The sequence below is a fragment of the Thalassophryne amazonica genome, chromosome 20 (genome assembly GCF_902500255.1).
Source record: "Thalassophryne amazonica chromosome 20, fThaAma1.1, whole genome shotgun sequence".
NCBI classification, from domain to species: domain Eukaryota; kingdom Metazoa; phylum Chordata; class Actinopteri; order Batrachoidiformes; family Batrachoididae; genus Thalassophryne; species Thalassophryne amazonica.
The window spans coordinates 66089326-66112695 of record NC_047122.1 but is presented as its reverse complement, the minus strand read 5'-3'; the positions used below and the strand labels follow the sequence as shown (position 1 = coordinate 66112695).

The 23370-nt window shown below is 42.0% G+C and overlaps 1 protein-coding gene across 1 annotated transcript in view; it reads left to right on the top strand.

Moving 5' to 3' along the window:
• Window positions 1-23370, top strand: part of trappc9 (trafficking protein particle complex 9) — a 417688-nt gene that overhangs the window by 237416 nt on the left and 156902 nt on the right. Inside the window, 1 exon segment of the mRNA XM_034160137.1 lies at window positions 21359-21469. Within this exon segment, the coding sequence (XP_034016028.1) occupies window positions 21359-21469 (111 nt within the window).

The following is a 23370-nucleotide window of genomic DNA, read 5'->3' as shown; positions in this document are numbered from 1 at the left end:
TAGTGAGCACTTCTCCTTTGCTGAGATAATCCATCCCACCTCACAGGTGTGCCATATCAAGATGCTGATTAGACACCATGATTAGTGCACAGGTGTGCCTTAGACTGCCCACAATAAAAGGCCACTCTGAAAGGTGCAGTTTTGTTTTATTGGGGGGGATACCAGTCAGTATCTGGTGTGACCACCATTTGCCTCATGCAGTGCAACACATCTCCTTCACATAGAGTTGATCAGGTTGTCAGTTGTGGCCTGTGGAATGTTGGTCCACTCCTCTTCAATGGCTGTGCGAAGTTGCTGGATATTGGCAGGAACTGGTACACGCTGTCGTATACGCCGGTCCAGAGCCTCCCAAACATGCTCAATGGGTGACATGTCCGGTGAGTATGCCGGCCATGCAAGAACTGGGACATTTTCAGCTTCCAAGAATTGTGTACAGATCCTTGCAACATGGGGCCGTGCATTATCCTGCTGCAACATGAGGTGATGTTCTTGGATGTATGGCACAACAATGGGCCTCAGGATCTCGTCACGGTATCTCTGTGCATTCAAAATGCCATCAATAAAATGCACCTGTGTTCTTCGTCCATAACAGATGCCTGCCCATACCATAACCCCACCGCCACCATGGGCCCACTCGATCCACAACATTGACATCAGAAAACCTCTCACCCACACGATGCCACACACACTGTCTGCCACCTGCCCTGAACAGTGTGAACCGGGATTCATCCGTGAAGAGAACACCTCTCCAACATGCCAAACGCCAGTGAATGTGAGCATTTGCCCACTCAAGTCGGTTACGACGACGAACTGGAGTCAGGTCGAGACCCCGATGAGGACGACGAGCATGCAGATGAGCTTCCCTGAGACGGTTTCTGACAGTTTGTGCAGAAATTCTTTGGTTATGCAAACCGATTGTTTCAGCAGCTGTCCGAGTGGCTGGTCTCAGACGATCTTGGAGGTGAACATGCTGGATGTGGAGGTCCTGGGCTGGTGTGGTTACACGTGGTCTGCGGTTGTGAGGCTGGTTGGATGTACTGCCAAATTCTCTGAAACACCTTTGGAGACGGCTTATGGTAGAGAAATGAACATTCAATACACGAGCAACAGCTCTGGTTGACATTCCTGCTGTCAGCATGCCAACTGCACGCTCCCTCAAATCTTGCGACATCTGTGGCATTGTGCTGTGTGATAAAACTGCACCTTTCAGAGTGGCCTTTTATTGTGGGCAGTCTAAGGCACACCTGTGCACTAATCATGGTGTCTAATCAGCATCTTGATATGGCACACCTGTGAGGTGGGATGGATTATCTCAGCAAAGGAGAAGTGCTCACTATCACAGATTTAGACTGGTTTGTGAACAATATTTAAGGGAAATGGTGATATTGTGTATGTGGAAAAAGTTTTAGATCTTTGAGTTCATCTCATACAAAATGGGAGCAAAACCAAAAGTGTTGCGTTTATATTTTTGTTGAGTGTATATATATATATATATATATATATATATATATATATATATATATATATATATATATATATATATATATATATATATATATATATATATATATATATATATGACATTTTTTTTCTGCCCACCATCCATTCCTGAAAGTTGTAACTTGATTTTTATCTAAAATAAATGTTGGCTGGTTGAGATGATGTCATACGTTAAACTGGGTAATGGCAGCATATGCAGCCAATAAAAAAACTACCAAGTATTTATCTATGGGTTAAGCAGAATGAGTGAGCAGCTGATTAATACACAAAACCAGAGTAGTGACCTTTTATTGCGTGTATGTTGCACTTGTATCCAAGAAAATTGCTCAGCAATAGGCTGGTAGGTTTTCTGGTAGGTGGTTTGGTAGGTAGGTAGGTACGTTTTTTGGTTGGTTGTAGGTGGGTTGGTTGGTTGGTTGGTTGGTTGGTTGGTTGGTTGGTTGGTTGGTTGGTAGGTAGGTAGGTGGTTTGGTTGGTTGGTTGGTTGGTAGATAGGTTGGTTGGTTGGTAGGTGGTTTGGTTGGTTGGTTGGGCGGTTGGTAGGTAGATGGTTTGGTTGGTTGGTTGGTAGGTAGGTGGTTTGGTTGGTTGGTTGGTTGTTGGCCGGTAGGTAGGTAGGTGGTTTGGGCGGTTGGTAGGTAGGTGGTTTGGTTGGTTGGTTGGTAGATAGGTAGGTAGGTTGGTTGGTTGGTAGGTGGTTTGGTTGGTTGGTTGGGCGGTTGGTAGGTAGATGGTTTGGTTGGTTGGTTGGTAGGTAGGTGGTTTGGTTGGTTGGTTGGTTGTTGGCTAGTAGGTAGGTAGGTGGTTTGGTTGGTTGGTAGGTAGGTGGTTTGGTTGGTTGGTTGGTTGTTGGCTGGTAGGTAGGTAGGTGGTTTGGTTGGTTGGTAGATAGTTTGGTTGGTTGGTTGGTTGGTTGTTGGCTGGTAGGTAGGTGGTTTGGTTGGTTGGTTGGTTGTTGGCTGGTAGGTAGTTGGTTTGGTTGGTTGGTTGTTGGCTGGTAGGTAGGTGGTTTGGTTGGTTGGTAGGTAGGTAGGTAGGTAGATAGTTTGGTTGGTTGGTTGTTGGCTGGTAGGTAGGTGGTTTGGTTGGTTGGTAGGTAGGTAGGTAGGTAGATAGTTTGGTTGGTTGGTGGTGGGCTGGTAGGTAGGTGGTTTGGTTGGTTGGTAGGTAGGTAGGTAGGTAGGTGGTTGGCTGGCTGGTAGGTAGGTAGGTGGTTTGGTTGGTTGGTAGGTAGGTAGGTAGGTGGTTGGTTGGTTGTTGGCTGGTAGGTAGGTAGGTGGTTTGGTTGGTTGGTAGGTAGGTAGGTGGTTTGGTTGGTAGGTAGGTAGGTAGGTGGTTTGGTAGGTAGGTGGTTTAACACCAATGTTTGGTATTAAAGGTTATGTATTCTTGTACTGACTTTGAGTTGGTCCTTCGGTGTCTGTCTTTGCAGTGTTGTCTTCCTAAAGTAATTGTTTTTGATTGTTCAAGAGGAAACATTGTACTTGTTACTCATCATCAAACCCCACTGGGCCAGAAATACTTTTAAATCATACAAATGAAAAATAACACTGTTAAAATAATTAAAATTAATACCTAATATCCATTAATTTGTAAATCAAAAATCATTCATTTGCTGCACCCTGATCAGCACTGTTCAAATCACACAGCTGCTAGTTTTTTCCTCTCATTGTGTTCGACTCCACACGTGAGTTAATCAATCAATCAATCAATCAACTTTTTTTTTATATAGCGCCAAATCACAACAAACAGTTGCCCCAAGGCGCTTTATATTGTAAGGCAAGGCCATACAATAATTATGAAAAACCCCAACGGTCAAAACGACCGTTAAGACACCAGTTAACCACTTTCCTTGTAGCTCGAACTTGCTGCTAAGTGATTTTCCCATGAACTTCGTGGGAATAGGATTTGCAATCTTTTTCTGTTGTGTGATCCAGCTGACGTTTGCCATGATGAGTTCATGCTCGTTTCAGCCTTTACAACCTAAAAACTCTAAAATTCCATGTTTTTTCATCCCGGTTTTTAACTTTCATGAAGCAGTTTTGAAAATTTAATTTGCCTTGATCGACTTAGATAATTACTTAATACAAAATCACCTTTTCTCTACTTTTTACATTCTCATGTGTTTGAGGTTTTGATGTTGCTTGAATTCCCAGAATTCTGTGTGTTTTCATATATTTTGCTGCCATAAACACGATTTAGTCCTGACCGTTTGTTCAGAATCATTTCACATTAAAGCGACTGCAGATGCATAAGCTCACTTTTGTTCTGTGCTGTGCCTGTGTTCATCTTTCCAATTAATATTTTCAGTCATCTCACATCGTATTTCTTTCCTCCTTGCACCTGTTCTGCTTTTCTTACATATAAATCTTATATATTAGCGTTACCGTCATTCAGCGTGCAGTTTGCACCATGAAGTCTGACCGTGGTTAATCAAGTTTTTCTCAGAGATCTTAATGCAGGTGTCACACCGTCATTGTTTATGTTTAAAGACTAGACGTTTAGTACTGAAGCTGCTGGGATCCAGGTTCCACTAATGAACTGTCTTTCACAGCCGTCTGTGCTCGATTTGATCCAAAGTCAACATCAGCCAGGTCTTTGAAATGTTTTCTGTGCGGTCGCACAGCTTATCACCTGCGTCTTCGGGGGCCAGCGTTCCTGTTTATTGCTTCTCCATCTACGTCTAAATAGCCGAAGGTTCATCATGGAGATTCCACCTTTTAATTAAAAAACAAAAACAAAAAAAAAACCCTGTATTTAGTTAATCAGGTAGTTACGACAAATGTAAAAACATGCCAGACATCGGCCCCCAGTGAAAAGGTTTTGGAACCCCTACTGTAGAGGGTCAGATGTTCAGGTCTTAATTTTTTAAGTGCATTTATCAAATCATCTGCACTTGTGAAACTTCTAATTCTTGACTAATTTCTTCATATTTTTGCTTAGATTTGTCACCGAGCTCAATAGTGCAGCAGATAACAGAATATTTACAGAGGAATCCTTCAAATGGTGATACTCTTTAGGCATTACTCTTAAAAAACAAACAAACAAACAAACAAAGAGTGGCCACTTGAATTTTCAATAGGCAGCCAGGTAGGGATCAATTAAACAATTACACAGGGGTCACAATTTAAAAATGCTATAATGCTATGCTATGATTGAATGTTACGGGGTAAAAACAGCAAAATGGTGACAAAGGTCAGTTTCAGTTAGTACAAGGGTCAGAAGTTAAGGTTGCTCCAAATATTGTAAAAAGTGATGCAAATTAATGTTTGAGATAATTTGGTTTTAAAAAGGAACAGTTTGCATCATGTGTTGTGCTTAGTTATCACGTTACAGGCTAACATATGTCACACAATCCCTTGGACATCGACCTTGTTTGACCTTTACTTTGGAGACTGAACATTCAACACAGTCAGAACTATTCCATTTATTAATCCTGTTAGCTCAAGCAATAATTTGCATCACTTTTTACCAAAATTGGAGCAACTTTAACTGAAAGTGATCTTTGTCACCTTTCTTGCTGTTTTTACCCCATAACTCCAGAACATTCAGTCACAGATAGTCAAAACTATACCTTTTTGGAATCTTTATGATCAGACAAATGCAAATAATGTGTTGTAGTTTTCAATATGATTGAAATTTTGATTTAAATTTTGACCCCTGTGTAATTCTTCAGTTGACCCCTATGGAAAATTCAAGTGACCAGTCAATTTTTTCAAAAGACGAATGTCTAAGGAGTTTTTGTGCTGAATTTGGTGCTCGTATCACCATATGAAGGATTGTTTCACATATCTGCTGCTCTTTATTATAGTGCTACTCAAGTGGCTTGTGTTATTTATTCATTCTTTTTGTATCACATTAATTGGAAAGTTTCAGTGAAGGCGGCTTCACAGTTGCCCTGTTGCCATTTGTCTCATTTAGTTGATTTGTGTCCCACTTATACCAATCGTTTGGTGTGTTTGGAGGCGTGTGAATGCCAGGCCTAACGTCTGGAACACATTGAGGTGATTTATATTATGAATTGGTGATCTGGCACACCAAAATATCTGACCCATACATGAATTACATTGATTGTGTGGTTTTTCTTCTTCATCTAAAGTCATTACAGAACGATTTCTGGGTTAGCATGGTGTATCGCCAATATTTATTAAAACGGTCACAAATCTACACAGCTAGCAAAAATAGATGCATAAAGGTTTTGGTGAACTTTTTACAAGGAAGTGTTTTGTGTAGTCTGAGGTCGTGGAGATGCTGTACCAGACTTTGATGGTGAAGAAAGAACAGCGCCAGAAGATGAGATTCTTGATTTACTGGTGGAGCTACGCGCTTTCTCACCCAGAGTCATGAGCTTTGAAAGAACAAGATGGCAGAAAAATGTGATGGATATGAGGTTCTTCTGTCAGCTGTCTGGGCTAATGCTCAGGGACAGGGTAAGAAGGTCAAACATCTGGGAGGAACTCTGAGAGAGCCGCCGCTCTGTCACATCGAAAGGATCCAACTGAGGCAATTCTGGAATCTGCTGAGGTTCCCACCTGCTCATCACCCTCAGGAAGTATTCCAGGCAAGTCCAGCTGAGAGGACACCCTGGGGAAGCCCCAGGACATGCTGGCAAGATTACATTCCCAGACTGGTTTGGAGATGCCCAGGGTCCCCCAGGAAACATTAAACTGCCTGGCTGAGGATGGGGAAGTGGTGGATGAGCTACTTCGTCTGCTACCACTGTGACCTGGACCTCGATAAGCAGTAACAAAAACAACAACAACAAAAAAAAGCCTGAATGGATGTTTAACATGCTGCATGTGCCACATATGGGTTTTTGTCTTTTCTCAATGAGCAAAATAATCTACAGTTCTGGAAGCATCATAAGTACAGATATAATCTGACACTTTAAACTAGAGATAGTTTTGTAGATTTTTGTTATTAAGTTTTTATTGCAACTTTCCCATAAAATTAATATTGAAAGATATTAATTTGGCTCTTGTCTGGCTGCAGCCACAGTCTGTGTTTCCTTTCATCAGTCATTACTAAGTGGAAAAACACCATCTACTTGGGGAGGAAATTAACCCTTTGAAAATGCTCCGTCATTTTTCCTTTCTTGATCTAAATGACAAATTGGTCCTCTTATGATCTGCATGAGAAAAGCAGAGCCGGTGTGATGTGGAGATGGTCTGCTCCTGCCAGACCTGTGGACCTGATAAAAGCTCCAGCACCTTTGATGTTGTGACAAGGACTGATGAGTACTTTAGGCTGCGTCTTCTCTTGATCTCCTGGACTGTGTGTGTGTGGCTGGGTATTTTTAGAAAGTCATTGTAGCCTCATGTATAAAGTATGAGCACCTAAACACATAAATCATTACAGAAAGCAAACCGTCCTCTCTGCCTTATGGGCAGCAGCTGACTGTAGGTTTGTTGACTCCTATTTTTATTGTTGTAATTTTCAACCACATCTCACCGACATCATTGAGAATTAATGTTGTTGTTGATTGAAGGAAAATCATCATGGAAAGTTTAGCCTGTTTAAGTGGAGATAGCCGTACTTAACAGTTTAGCGCGTTACCTTTTTGTAGTTTTGAGACAAAACTAGTTGCTCGTTACCTGGGATTGTACAGAACACGTATTGCAACATGTGCAGAGCAACGTGACCGTAACACTGCAGTTGGAGCAGGTTCATTGTGAAAACCAGCGAGTTTTTGTTGTTGAGGAAAAGTTTACTGACCTTGACTCTGCAAGCGATACTGTGATTTATTTATTTATTTGTTTGTTTTGCTGAATCAATAGATACCCTGATTGCAGCACTTGAGAAGCTGAGTAAGAATCACAGTGTCTGGATTTGCAATTGTCTTGGATCAAGACTAAGATCCATTTTTTCAGGAACCAGGTCATCAGAAGTGTGTCTGACAGCAGTGACAGTGTTGACGTTGTCGGGATTTGGCCTGTCCTGATAATTACTACAACTCCTGGCAATAATTATGGAATCACCGGCCTCGGAGGATGTTCATTCAGTTGTTTAATTTTGTAGAAAAAAATCAGATCACAGACATGACACAAAACTAAAGTCATGTCAAATGACAACTTTCTGGCTTTAAGAAACACTATAAAAAATCAGGAAAAATAATTGTGGCAGTCAGTAACAGTTACTTTTTTAGACCAAGCAGAGGGAAAAAAATGGACTCACTCAATTCTGAGGAATAAATTATGGAATCACCCTGTAAATTTTCATCCCCAAAATTAACACCTGCATCAAATCAGATCTGCTCGTTAGTCTGCATCTTAAAAGGAGTGAACACACCTTGGAGAGCTGTTGCATTTCATCATCCCCAAACATCCCAAGGATGTTTGGGGATGATGAAATCATTTTTCAAGATGATAATGCATCTTGCCATAGAGCAAAAACTGTGAAAAAATTCCTTGCAAAAAGACACATAGGGTCAATGTCATGGCCTGCAAATAGTCCGGATCTTAATCCAACTGAAAATGTTTGGTGGAAGTTGAAGAAAATGGTCTGTGACAAGGCTCCAACCTGCAAAGCTGATCTGGCAACAGCAGTCAGAGAAAGTTAGAGCCAGATTGATGAAGAGTACTGTTTGTCACTCATTAAGTCCATGCCTCAGAGACTGCAAGCTGTTATAAAAGCCAGAGGTGGTGCAACAAAATACTAGTGATGTGTTGGAGCGTCCTTTTGTTTTTCATGATTCCATTATTTTTTCTCAGAAGTGAGTGAGTCCATATTTTTTTTCCCCCTGCTTGGTCTAAAAAAGTAACCGTTACTGACTGCCACAATTTTTTTCCTGATTTCTTATAGTGTTTCTTAAAGCCAGAAAGTTGCCATTTGAAATGACTTTAGTTTTGTGTCATGTTTGTGATCTGCTTTTTTTCTACAAAATTAAACAACTGAATGAACATCCTCTGAGGCCGGTGATTCCATAATTATTGCCAGGGGTTGTACTGTTCATTATGTAAAGATGAACATGGTTATTTTCCTGGCCTGATATATCGCCCTTTGTGTGCGTATCTGTTTCCATAAGTCATCTAGATTTCAGCGAGTCACAGCTGCTTCTGTCCCTCTCCTCTCCTGCCTACAGAAGGCGGGGCTAGCCAGGTCCGCCCGCTGTGCCTGCTCTCTCCATGTGAGGGCTCATATAGCAACAACAGTGAGCCACCCAGTTAAAAAGAAGCGACTGCATCACTCCATCTAGAAGAATAAGTGGAACCGGCTAATTTTGCTTTGTCTTCCAAAATATGAACCTAAAAGCCAAAGTGTAGCAATCCACCGTCCCTGCAGGGAATCACTTTGCACTGCATGTGAGTTTAGGTAAACAAACTAAGTACAAATTTGACATTTTATATGAATTGGTTAAAGATTTCTTGGACGGGATGGTAGCAGAATAGTGAATATGATTTTTAATGGTACATAGTGAGGTTTATGAGATTCTGTAAATAAGACCCTTCGGCTGCTCCCTTGTTTGCACTCAGGATTGCCACAGCAGATCCAAGCTGGATCTGGATGTTGATTTGGCACAAGTTTTACACCGAATGCCCTTCTTGATGCAACTCCACCTTACGTGGGGTGGGGTTTGAACTGGGAACCTTCTGCACTGAACCCAAGCACACTAACTCTTTGGCCACCATCCATGCTTTTATGAGCTTCTGTCATTTGGCCAAAAATCAAAGAAACTTAAAATGAACAAAATATTGAAGGCGGGCTGGCACAACTTTAAAAACACCACTTAAAACGCTGCAAATTCATGTGATCAATCAATCAATCAACTTTTTTCTTATATAGCGCCAAATCACAACAAACAGCTGCCCCAAGGCGCTCATGTGATGTGAATGGCGAGATGTAATCGAATTAAAAAAACTTGAACGAACAATGACAGTTTACATTTACACTTTGTCACACGGTGTTAAAGTGGCGGACGGAGCTCGCTGCCTTACAAGGTAAAAGCTACTGTATGTAAGGTTTGAACATGGGAGTAAACACTATACTTTAATTAAATATTAATATGTTATTAACTTTTTAAATATTATTTATGATCTATGCATAACATCAAATGACATGAAATATAACACAAAATAATGAAATTTGCATCATATTTAAGTTTTGCTTCCGTTGGTTCAAGTTATGGCTCTTACATTTAAAAAGCATGATAAATCTTGAATTATTTTATCTTATGTCACTTTGCATCAGTCCATTGATGTCTGAGAAGGGCCCATCATATGGAGAAAATGGTCCATTATTTCAGGCACTAAACTGCAATCAGCCCATATCACCCCTTTGAAATATCAATCAGTGATTTAGGATATTTTATTTGTTTTTTCACATTTATATTCCAGTATTGAATAGTCTTGAGAATTAAAATTTCATTGCTCTTTGAAAGGATGTGCTTGTTTATATGCTGTATTATCAGTATTTGAATGTCATAAAATAGGCTTAAAACCATGTTGACAATAATATTGTGATATTATCGTTTATCGTGATATTTTCTGAGGCAAGATATCCACGAAAATTATTGTTAAACAAATGTCACAAATAATTGTAATTAATTGTGACAGACATAGAGACATTCGCTTATCTTGGTTGTGACATTCATGTCTCTCTGTCCACTGCCTTTGACATTAAGAGATATCTGGAGGAGCTTATGGAGTCCTGAGGTAGCTGAACAAAGATGTTTGGCTATGCTGATATTTTTGCAGGAGACTGAAGGACCAAGTCTTTCAGGTCCTGGTCCTGCCTGCCTTACTGTAGGATCCATTGGTACTACTAGAATAACTTTCTATCAAACAAACAGTTGCTTAGGGGGACTAAGATGAGGAGTGTCATTTGCATTGTGAAGGAGCATCAGTTTCAACATTTTGGCAATGTGGCGCGTCGCTCCACGCATAATCCAGCATGTAGTCCTAGCTGCCTGACAGTTGATGTCCTCAATGACTTGAGAAGGCCAAGGGCACAGCCACACTAACCTGGCTGCTGCAGACAGATGATTACTTTCAAGGGGTGGAGATGGAACTGTTGTCTGTCTGGGTGGTTGCTATGCAGGACCCACTGTGAGAAGCATCCCCAGTGTGGATGCAACAGGAAGGTCCTCTCCTGTACTAACTTCACAGTTGTTGTCGTTGAATGTGGAATGGTTAAGTCAAAGTGACAAGAACACCTGAACCCTCAGCACCCTAAGGATATTTTCTAGATTTTACCCAGCCTTGAGAAATGCCCCTTTTAAGGTGCATTCTTTAGAGCCATGCCCATCTGTTGCATATCAAAGTGTTGCTGACAGTCTCAGCTTTCTGAATGTGAGACATGTATTTGTTTGGGACGCTTTGTAGAGATGTGATCTGTTCATGGGTGCATGACAAGAAGTTGGCCAGGACGCAGGAGAGCATCATTTGGGCTCTAAGGCTTCAAACTGAGCAGCAAAACTACTTGCTGGTCCAGCTCAGTGATGCCTGCAGCCTCTACAGCCGCAAGGATTTTAACAACAACAACACTTGTCAAGTGATATGAATCACTGGTTTGAATTGGTCGAAAGTCTGCCTATAAAATCTGTTCCTGTTAGTAGTATGATACCCGTCTTTGCTATTGTAAAGCTACTGAAGTGTCACTGCTCTTGTAATTTACACAGTGGTGTTGTTGACCCCTGAAGGCAAAACAAGAGTAACAGTGCTGTAAAAATGTAGTTCCTCTCATCCTTTCTGTTTGTGCAGAGGACGAGGAGGCTCTGTGGGATAGTGGTTGGAGTATCACTAGACAACGGTTTGATTTACGTGTGCGCTCCAGGCTACCTGCCGATGACAGACACCCCGTCTGCGTTGTCCCAGTTCACCCAGGTGTGAATGGGACCTGAATGGGCAAGACACCTGCAGTCTACTGGCTTCCTGTCCAGGGGGAGTCTTAGACTGATCCGCTTCTTGCTTTGGTACCTGGAGTTCGGCATGGGTACACTGGTCCTCTGGGCTTCTGTAGGACTTTGTTCTTTCTATTATTTATTTATTTTATTTATTTATTCAATGTTTTACCAGGTAAGGCAATTGAGAACACTTTCTCATTTACAATGATGACCTGGACAAGAGGCAACACAACAGCAGGAGAGAATAACAGATTCACAATCTCCACTTACAACAGTGAAAAACATACAGTAAAACAACTGCAGAAACAACAACAATAAAACAGAAAATGTTAAGCATTAAGATATACAATATTAAAAACGTGCAATGGTCCTGTAAAATGTTAGAAATTAAGTTTTTAAAAGTAGATAGAGGTAAAAACAAACTAAGCTTTAGAGACTGTTGTAAATTATTCCAGTCACTTGCTGCAGAAAACTGGAAAGAGGAGCGACCAAAGACTGTGCGAACTTTTGGGACCACCAGACTGATGTAAGTGCTGGAGCGGAGAGCACGACTAGAAGTGTGGATGTTTAATAAAGAGCTCAAATAGGACGGAGCCAAGCCAATCAAACATTTGTAAATACACAATAGCCAATGGATTTGTCTACGCGTGTGGAGAAAGGGCCACTTCACCATTGAGTACAAATCACAGTGGTGCGTGGTGAAAGGTGCACCTGTAACAAAGCGTATGGCAGCATGATATACAACATCAAGTTTGTGGAGTCTTTGGTGCCATTCTGTAAACTAAGTCTCCATAATCAAGGATGGGGAGAACTGTAGTTTTTATCAAAAGCTCTCTTACTGGGCGAGTGAAAGTATTTTTGTGGCGGTATAAAAAGCCAATTCTCGCCTTTGCTTTGGTGAGTAGGTTAATGATGTGGGTTTCAAAAACTAGAGAGTTATCAAGCCATACACCTAGATACTTATAGTGCGAGACAGTCTGAATTTCTTATCCGTCCAGGGATACAATTTTACCTGGACTCTCAGGGAGCGGGAGGTTTCTGTTAAAGAACATACATTTGGTTTTTCAACTCAATCAATCAATCAACTTTTTTCTTGTATAGCGCCAAATCACAACAAACAGTTGCCCCAAGGCGCTCCACATTGCAAGGCAAGGCCATACAATAATTATGAAACACAGTCTACGTCTAAAGCAACATAACCAAGGGATGGTCCAGGGTCACCCGATCCAGCCCTAACTATAAGCCTTAGCGAAAAGGAAAGTTTTAAGCCTAATCTTAAAAGTAGAGAGGGTATCTGTCTCCCTGATCTGAATTGGGAGCTGGTTCCACAGGAGAGGAGCCTGAAAGCTGAAGGCTCTGCCTCCCATTCTACTCTTACAAACCCTAGGAACTACAAGTAAGCCCGCAGTCTGAGAGCGAAGCGCTCTAATGGGGTAATATGGTACTACGAGGTCCCTAAGATAAGATGGGACCTGATTATTCAAAACCTTATAAGTAAGAAGAAGAATTTTAAATTCTATTCTAGCATTAACAGGAAGCCAATGAAGAGAGGCCAACACGGGTGAGATATGCTCTCTCCTGCTAGTCCCCGTCAGTACTCTAGCTGCAGCATTCTGAACCAACTGAAGGCTTTTTAGGGAACTTTTAGGACAACCTGATAATAATGAATTACAATAGTCCAGCCTAGAGGAAACAAATGCATGAATTAGTTTTTCAGCATCACTCTGAGAGAAGACCTTTCTGATTTTAGAGATATTGCGTAAATGCAAAAAGGCAGTCCTACATATTTGTTTAATATGCGCTTTGAATGACATATCCTGATCAAAAATAACTCCAAGATTTCTCACAGTATTACTAGAGATCAGGGAAATGCCATCCAGAGTAACGATCTGGTTAGACACCATGCTTCTAAGATTTGTGGGGCCAAGTACAATAACTTCAGTTTTATCTGAGTTTAAAAGCAGGAAATTAGAGGTCATCCATGTCTTTTTCTTGTATTTAACGTAAGTCGAAGCTCAGAAAAGGCATGTTGAAGTGAAATGAAGCTGTCTTGGAGCAAAGACAGACTAGTGTTGAAACAGGGACTGTGCGCATACAGGATAGTGTCATCTGCATACAAATGCATTTGACACTGACCTGCAGCATATGTGATATTTATGTAAATATTGAACAGGGTGGGGCCTAGGATGGATCCTTGAGGCAGGCATTTGTGAAGAGGTAGGGGTTCTGAGAGGAGCCCTTCAACTCTCATCGCCTGCATACGCCCAGAGCAAAAGCTTTTAAACCATGTAATGGAGTTGTCTGAAAAACCTGTCTCCCGTAGCCTATCCATCAAGATGTTTAAGTCCACAGAATCAAAAGCTTTGGCTAAGTCAACAAACATAGCCACACAGTACTCCTTATTGTCAACAGCATTGATAATATCATTGAGGACCTTCAATGAGGCAGTCAGGTTCAAAGGTTCAAAAAGGTTCAAAAAGGTTTATTGTCATATGTACAGTAAGAAACGTATTTCCCTGTGCAATGAAATTCTCTTCTTTGCTGCTCTCACCGGGTGTCTATAATAATAGTCAAAATAGGCATAAAAAAAAAAGTGCAAATAGCAAGATTCAAGTATTAACAGTTAACAGTAAGGTAACAGTAAGGTGCAGTAACAGTGTAAAGTGACCTCAGGGGGTCTGCTCAGTCCTTAGCAGCATTCAGCAGTCTGATGGCAGTGGGGTAGAAAGAGTTTTTGAAGCGGGTGGTTTTGCATTTCACACTCCTGAACCTCCGTCCTGAAGGCAGCAGTGTGAACAGTCCGTGTTGGGGATGTGTAGGGTCTTTTATGATGGTGGCAGCTCTATTGTGGACTCTCCGATGGTAGATGCTCTGCAGAGATGGTAGTGGCGTCCTCGTGATCTTTGATGCGGTCTTCACTACTCTCTGCAGGCGTTTGCGGTCATTCACCGTTGAGCTGCCATACCATGCAGTAATCGAGGTGGTGAGAATGGACTCAATAATGCAGCTGTAGAAGTTGCTGAGAATCTTGGGTGACATGCCAAATTTCCTCAGCCTCCTCAGGAAGTACAGCCGCTGCTGAGCCTTCTTTACCACCTGTGTGGTGTTGAGTGTCCAAGTGAGGTCACTACTGATGTGGACCCCCAGATATTTAAAGCTGCTCACTCTCTCCACCTCGCGGCCTTGGATAGACAGTGGCTGATGAGGTTCCCTCTCCCTCATCATGTCCACTATCATTTCCTTGGTTTTATCTGTGTTCAGGGTGAGGTTGTTGACTCCACACCATGTCACCAGGCCTTCCACCTCCCTCCTGTAAGCTGCTTCGTCTCCGCCGGTGATACGTCCAATCACAGCAGTGTAGTCAGCAAACTTTATGATGGTGTTATCGGGGTGAGAGGCGGCACAGTCGTAGGTGAAGAGGGTGTAGAGAATAGGGCTGAGGACGCAGCCCTGCGGGGTACCGATGTTGGTGGTGATGCTGGCTGAGGTCCTATTCCCAATCTTGACAGACTGTGGTCTGCCAGTCAGAAAGTCCAGGAGCCAGTCACAGAGGGTGGGATGGAGTCCAAGGGCAGACAGTTTGTAAGTGAGTTTGTGAGGGATGACCGTGTTGAAAGCAGAGCTGTAGTCAATGAAAAGTACTCTGATGTAAGAGTCTTTATTTTCCAGGTGGGAGAGGGAGGCGTGCAGGGCGGCGGCAATGGCATCCGAGGTTGACCTGTTGTGCCTGTAAGCGTGCTGCAGGGGGTCTGTGATGTCCGGTATGCAGTCCTGAATGTATGACAGTACCACTCTCTCGAAACACTTCATAATGATTGGAGTGAGTGCTACTGGCCTATAGTCATTCAGGCAAGATGGGAGGTTCTTCTTGGAGAGGGGGATGATGGTGGTGGTCTTGTAGTAGGTGGGAACAGTGCATTGACTGAGGGAAAGGTTGAAGATGGAGGTAAGAACGTCAGTCAGCTCGTTGGCACATGCTCTGAGGGCACGACCAGGTATGTTATCCGGGCCAACAGCTTTCCGGAGCCGAATACTCCTCAGTGCTCTGTGTACCTGGGCTGGTGTGATAACGAGAGGGGAGGAGGGAGGTTGGACAGCCGAGGTGTGTGTATGATCTATGGATGTGGTACAGGTGGAGGTGGAGCTCTCAAAGCGTGAGTAGAACACATTGAGGTCTTCCAGGAGGCTGTCTGAAGAGCTGATGGTGGTGGTCCTGGAACCGGTTCTGAAGTCTGAGATGTGGTTCAGACCTTGCCACATCCTCCTGGGGTCAGCATTGGAGTAGAAGTTCTCTGTCTTCTCTCTATGCTGCCTCTTGGCCGCTCTTATGGCCTTCTTCAGTCTATATTGTGCGGCTTTGCGCTCAGCCTCGTTGCCAGATTTAAATGCAGCAGTGCGAGCACGCAGTAAGCGCAGTACCTCGGTATTAATCCAGGGCTTCTGGTCAGACAGCTGTGCATGGCTCTAAACCCAGACTGCAATGGATTATAGATCTGATAAGACTCCAGGAAATCTATCAGCTGTAAGTTGACAATTTTTTCAAAGATTTTCGAAAGACAGGGCAAGATGGAAATTGGCCTGAAGCAGTTCATGTCACTGTTGTCTCCTCCTTTAAATAGAGGAGTGACCGCAGCAGATTTCCGATCTTTTGGAAAAACCCCAGTCTGTAAGGAAAGATTGAATAGTCTACAGATGGGGGCTGCTAAGATGTGGGCTGCTACTTTCAAAAAGAAAGGCTCTAGTGAATCGAGTCCGGCAGATTTGGAAGTGTCCAGTCTCAGCAGTTCTCTGAGCACTTCAGATTCCAGGATGGAATGGATAGAGAAGACAGGTCTATCAGGGGCTGATTGGGGTTGTGGCCTGAGATAAAAGGTCTGTGTGGCCAGCCTGAGCAAAGTGTTTATTAAAATTGTCCATACTTTTTGCCTTATCAGTGATAACCACACCATCAGCTTTGATCATGATTGGCAGACAGGGACTTATTTTCTTATTTTCCATAGACTTAATTGAACTCCAAAATTTTTTAGGGTCAGCACTACTAGCGAGTAATTGCTCTTTAAAATGAGTAACTTTTGCCCTTCTAATTGTCTGAGTGCATTTGTTTCGGACAGCTCTATAGGTCTGCCAGTCTGATTGTTTATTAGAGAATTTAGCTTTTTGCCAAAGATGGTGTTTCTGACAGATGAGCTCAGCTAAATCTGGTCTAAACCAAGGACTATATCGATTTTTTACTCTTATTTTTCTTAGGGGAGCATGTTTGTTTAAAATTGAAGTGAACAAACTTTTGAAATGTGACCAGGCAACTTCAACATCAGGGATAAAATCAGTGCTGCTCCAAATAACTTGGGATAGATCATGTAGGAAGGCCTGCTCGTCAAAATGTTTTGTTAGCCGTTTGAATATAATCATCGGTGGGGTTTGTGGAGTAATGCTCTTGCAAACACAGGCTATGATACAGTGATCACTTAGACTTTGACAGAATACACATGAGACATATTTATCAGGTCTGTTAGTAAGTATAACATCAGTCAGTGTCCCAATGTTCATAGACCTGGAGTTATACCTGGTGGGGCTTGACACAGTCTGGAACAAGCCAAGTGCATCTAATTGTAACTGCACTGATGGTAGAGGGTTAAGCATGTCCCAGTTCAGGTCCCCAAGCAAGATGAATTCTGAAGTAACATAAGGAGCAGTAAGCTCACTGATAGCAGGGAGAGCACAGGCAGGTGCTGAGGGTGGTCTGTAACAACCAGCAACAATGATAGAGAAGTTTGTAGACAGGTTAATCTTCATGATGACCAACTCAAATTGCTTTGCAACAGATTTAGATGTTAACACTGAGCAGTGTAAATTTGCCTTGGAATAAATGGCTACTCCACCCCCCTTGGAACTTCTGTCCTGGCGAAATATATTATATCCAGGGATGGCGACTGCAGAATCAGGGGTGGATTTTTTGAGCCAGGTCTCAGAGATAACCAGAACATCAGGGTTTGAAGTGTGGACATAAGCAGTCAACTCAGCCATTTTTGGGATCAGGCTGCGGGTGTTTAGATGTAAAACACCTAGGTGCTTTCTAGTGCAGAAGGAGTCAAAAGTTAATTGATGTTCACTGGGGGGTCTGAATGTAGGGACATTAGTCAGCAAACTGTGATCAGGACCTGGATTAGGTTGAATGTTTCCTGAAATAAGCAGCAGAAGGGCAATGAGGCACCTCTGCTTGAATAGTCTGTAAGTGACATCCACCTTGGTCTGATGTCTAGCAGAGAGGTGGAGTGATGATAAAATGCACTCCTTCAAAACCAGAATACTTATGTGTGGAAGCAGAGTTGGGGAGTCATAGCTGATTGGAGGCGGTGTGGGTGACAATGATGCTGGATCCCAATCAGCTGGACGCGTCCCCCTGGCAGGCAACATAGGCACAGCACCAAGCGCGCTGCAGTAGGGGGAACGCTCAAAGCAGACTGTCAGTAAACACAGCAGGGCGAGACGCACAGGAAAAAACAGCCCCATAGTCCGCGAAGGATCCGCTGGTCCCGCTGCGTGTTGGCTCCGGATCCGCCCCATGATAAAATCCAGCCCATGATTTTTCCACTATGAGGAGCCAGCTGAGCGGTGATGCGGTGAGCCGCTGACAGCAGGTGGAGAGCAGCTAGCAGCAGGGCAGGCAAGCCCAGGTGGAAAGCAGCTAGCAGCAGGGCGGGCAGCTAGAAAGCTGCCTAGCTAGCCAGATAGAGTCAGTAATTATGGTAGGGAAATTGCAGTCACGAAATAGCAGCCAGCCAAGTGTGGAACAGTTAGCAGGCAAGCCCAGGTGTAGAGCAGCTAGCAGCTGGGCATACAGGCCCAGGTGTAAAGCGACTAGCAGCCAGGCCCAGCTGGAGAAAAGTTAGCAGGCAGGCCCAGGTGGAGAAAAGCTAGCAGGCAGGCCCAGGTGGAGAGCAGCTAGCAGGCAGGCCCAGGTGGAGTGCAGCTAGCAGGCTAGTAACACATCTCCATTGTCCAATTTAAAGTCCAGAATGTTTTAAAACTGAAATATTAAAACCTCAAAAAGGTTTTGGATTTTGCAGCTTAAAAGACACTATTTTGCAGTCTAAAATCACATAACAGCACATTAAAACAAGATATACTTCTCAGAGCAGCACAGCACTCTGGTGACCTGCCACCATCTTGGACTATCTCATATATATTATACGTAAACATACAACTTTTGTTGTCAAAATTTAAATTCATCATGAAATTTAACAATGGTTTTCAAAATGATTATTCACAGAAACAGCACACATCTGTAGGAGAAGTTACCAGATACCAACTGGGCCAGTGTGAGAAGTCTTAGCCCTTTGGCTGCTAATTGATAAATCTACCATCTACATTGTAAACTGGATTCAGATACACTAGAATCAAAATCAGAAAACTATGTCTGTCATAACGGAAAATCATCTCCAGTGTAGCTCAACATAAGAAGCAAAACCCAGACAATAACATAAAAGAATAAATACCCCCCCAGAAATCCACGCAGAACAGAATAAAATCCTAAAATATGTAAAATACTACTGTGTGCAAATTAGTGTTGTACTTAAATGATATTGACAGGGGAATCTTAAAAGTGATACGTGCATCCCTAACGTTTTCCTCGGGGTCTGTGATCTGTATCTTGTTGTTCTGTTTCATCATGAGACCTAATGTTAACATTTTACTGTTTATAGTGCTTTGAGATAACTTACATTGTCATTTGGTGCTGTATAAATAATTTGTTTTAAATTGAAATCGGTCGGAGTCCATTCAGGATGTTTCCAAATTTCATGCACTGATATGGGAGCAAAGCAAACTCTATCTCAGATTGTCTGTGTGCTACCCTTAACCTGGTTTAGCCCAAAAAGCCAATGTGGTTGACTGGGGTCTGGCTATTGCCAAACCCAAGCAACTACTTGAACCCATAGGTAAGAGTTAGATAATCAGTGACAACTAGTGTTCATCCAAAGGACATTGTTGACTTTAAAAGCAAAAGAAACTACCTTTTCTACTAAACCCTCACATTGCAAAAACTGTCACATGTTCTACAGCATGTATGTACACTTATTAAAAACACATACTACCCGTCTGTGTCATAGCTGGCATTCTCTTACTTGCATGGGAGAGTGGTAAGATGAATGCTGTTACATTTGGGCTCATTTGAATTTAGCCTTGATGACCCTTCAGGCATTTGGCATTTATTCAATTAATCTGTGCACAGATTAATTGAATATGGAATACCATATTGTTACAATTATAGAACGGCCCCCATTTTTCAAGACACATTTTTGTTAAAAAAAAAAAAAAAAAAAATATATATATATATATATATATATATATATATATATATATATATATATATATATATATATATATATATACACACACACACACACACACACAGAGTTGAGCTCAAAAGTTTACATACCCTGGTGGATTTTTTTTTTTTTTGGCCATTTTTCAGAGAATATGAATGATAACACAAAACTTTTTTTTTCCACTCATGGTTAGTGGTTGGGTGAAGCCATTTATTGTCAAACAACCAGGTTTACTCTTTTAAATCATAATGACAACACAAACTGAATATGTTTCAGACTTTATTTACATCTTTTACAAAGAAATACAAACAATATGGCACTCTATGGTAAATCTGCATGGAGTAGACAGTTCTCAGTTCTCTACTCTTAGCTTCATAGTGGAGTAGAGCCGAGAAGGATTTTCTTTCATCAAAACAGATCAAATCCAGGCATCTCAGATGTACCTTCTGGCAAATTCTAGCTAAACTTTCAGGTCTTCTTTTTAAGAAAATCCTCCTCTAGATGGATAACTGTTGATACAAAATGCAAAGCTTTCACTGTGCATAGTTTCTGCAATCACAGCCACGTAAGCCTATAACTTCTTCTGGGTTGTCTGGGTGTCTTGGTGGCTTTCCTCACTCTTCTACTTCTTGCACAGTCACTCACTTTTTGTGAACTGTCTACTCCATGTAGATTTACAATAGAGTGCCATATTGTTTGTATTTCTTTGTAATTGATGTAAATAAAGTCCGAAACATATTCAGTGGCAGCTTCACTATCAGAGAGCCTCGTCCACAACCACCACAAAAGACTCCAAGCTGTCAGTGATGTTAAAGGGGGCAATACACAGTTTTAAGAATAAGGGTATTTTAAACTTTTGCTCAGAGTAATTTGGGTAGTTTGTGTTGTCATTATGATTTAAAAAGAGCAAACCTGGTTGTTTGACAATAAATGGCTTCACCTAGCCACTAACTATATATATATATATATATATATATATATATATATATATATATTTCTGAAGACCAAATCTTTTGTTAGTTTTTTTCTTGCGTAGAAAAAGCCTTTATCTGGAAAATAATGACAATAATATCATATTTTATGGGCAGCTCCTTCATTTCTTTGTTCAGCCACGTACTGACAAACTTGCCTGTCAGTCTCTTAGACACGGCTGCTGTCAGGACCACAGTAAACATTCTCGTCTTTTTTGGGATCACCATCTTCGAGGAACATTACTCTGCTGCATTCATCAAGTTTCATCATGCTGTTTTCCACAGTTGCTGATTAATTCACCCTACTTACCTACTGTTGTTAGTGGATATGACACATAAAAGTCTAGACCCTGAATCTAAGACATCCCTATCTTTTTCTGATGTTAAATTTGAGGAGATTTGGAAATTTGTGGTCAAATCAGTGATGTTGGTGCTGGTTTTTCATGACATTATAAATGACTTCATGGCTTCCTTTGGGTGCCTTCCTGTGAGGTCCCCTATGGATAACAGAGCTGTATACACGTCCACACTTTGGTCCTGTTTGCAGTTTGTTCTGAACTGTACAGGGCGAACAGAGTAATGGGTGTTTCAATTTCTGCAAATGCGGTTGTTTAACAGAAACTGTCCTTTGTTTCAGCACTGCACTTGTTTGAGACTTACTGAGTGTGCAGAGATATTTCAGATCTACCTTTACCATGTGTGACTTTGTCTGTCTACAGCACCCGTCAGTGTCATCTGCTGCTCGACATCTTCAACCCAACAGAGCACGAGCTTACGGTCAGCGCCAAGAACAACCAGAACCTGGTGCTTCATGCCAGCGAGTGTCAGAGGTGAGCACAAAGCTTCTCTTTTGTCAGGGATGAGCTCTGGCTCCTGTGCTGTTCAGTGTTTGCATGGACTGCACCTTGGGTAGGGTTGTGGAAGCCAGTAACCTAGGTATGTTTGTTGGAAAGAAAATGTTTACTGACCTTGACCTTTGTGGAATCAATGATACCCAGACTGCAGCACTTGGAAAGCTGAGTGGGGAATGTAACTGTCTGAGTTTGCCTGGATCAAGACTAAGATTCAAGCTTTCAATGACTTTCTGGGCTCGATAATCAGAAGTGTATCTGTAGGAGGTGAAACTGTTAACCTTGTAGAAACATTCACCTATCTTGGCACTTCGTGTCTCTGGGTCCTCTGCCTTTGAGATCAAAGGATGCCTGATGGTCCGGTCACATGGCGATCACTGAACAAAGGAAAAAAAGTCCCAAAGTCACAAATCGTCGAGAAAAAGTGGACGAATGAGCCCGCACTTCTCCAATCACCAAAAAGCCTGCGAGTCCAGAGCGCATAAAAGAACGAAACAAACTTCAAAAACTGTTTTAAGAAAAATCTGACTTAATGAATAATTGTGTTTTACAATCATTTTAATATTGCATGATTATATGCAACTGTTTGTGTGATATTCTGCTGGTAGTACACTTAAAAAGAAATTATTATTATGGAATAAAAAACTATTGCTCACATATTCATATTTTGTTGGAACTGATTTTGTGTTGACTCGCCAATAAAAAAGGGGGAGGGGCATCAAATGCTACCTTTATTGTAATTCTGGGATGCCTAAAACATTTGCACAGTACTGTATATTTGTTTTGATATTTGAAGTCACTGTATAGCTCCAAAATGGACTTGATCCATCTTTCACTGAAAAGTGCATGAAGTCTCTGTTTTTAGTGAAGGTCAGATTGGAAAATTTCCGCTTGTGTAATTGATTTAAAAAAAGAAGGAAAGAGCTTCTTTAGAAACAGATCCAACATGACACGTTGTGTCATGACAGGCAGAAAATGTCAAGTCTGGTAATGAAAGTGATGTATATTTAGACTCCCGTCTCTTTCTCCCCTTTGACTGACATTCCCTGTGGACACAGCCGCCATTCCTGTATTTGGCTCCGTGCTGTCGATTTCTCTCCGACAGAAACATAAATTCATTATCAACACATTAGCGTCATTTTTCGCATCTTTTCCCGCTGTTTCTGAAGTGGCTCTGCCGTGGCGCTGGGAGTTGGATGCAGCCTCACTCATCCTCTCTCTTGGCATCACACTGATCATTTCCTTTGACTCGCACCCAGAACATGTTCAGATTATTCAGAGTGGGACAGAATTTTGCACACTGAGGGAAGCAGTACCGTGGACTTGTAGATCACCGTCTGCTCAACCATATTGTGTTTGTCTCTGCAGCTCATCCTCTCTTGACATCAGATGGCCCTGTCATTTCATATTTCTTTTGTGTTGTGTGGTGAATGAGGTGTCAGACAGAAGATGTTTGCTGGAGACTCCACCCAGGAGCACTGGCTAATCTTCACTGCAGCAGACGCAGAAATGATTCTGCCTTCTTTTCCACGCTCGCCACTCTGTTAAAAACTCATTTTTTAAATTGTTTCTTTGTTGTTCACACAGCGCAGGCAGACATCCCTGCGTGCACAGAGTCAGTCAGCAGTACTCACCCAGTTCTCCCCAGACATGGGGTCTACGTTACACATAATGACCGCAAGACCCCTGTTGATTTTGGGTTCAAAAGGTCAAAGTCAATGCAGCGTGCATTGTAAATACACATATAATGTAGCTTATGAAAAGCCACTTCTAACAGCACTTTGACCTTGAAAAGTTTTTCAAGGTAAAATTTTGTGGATTTGGACACTAGTGTTGGCGGAGGCTTGCGCTCTGTGGGCGCGGTGCGCTAGCTGTAGTTT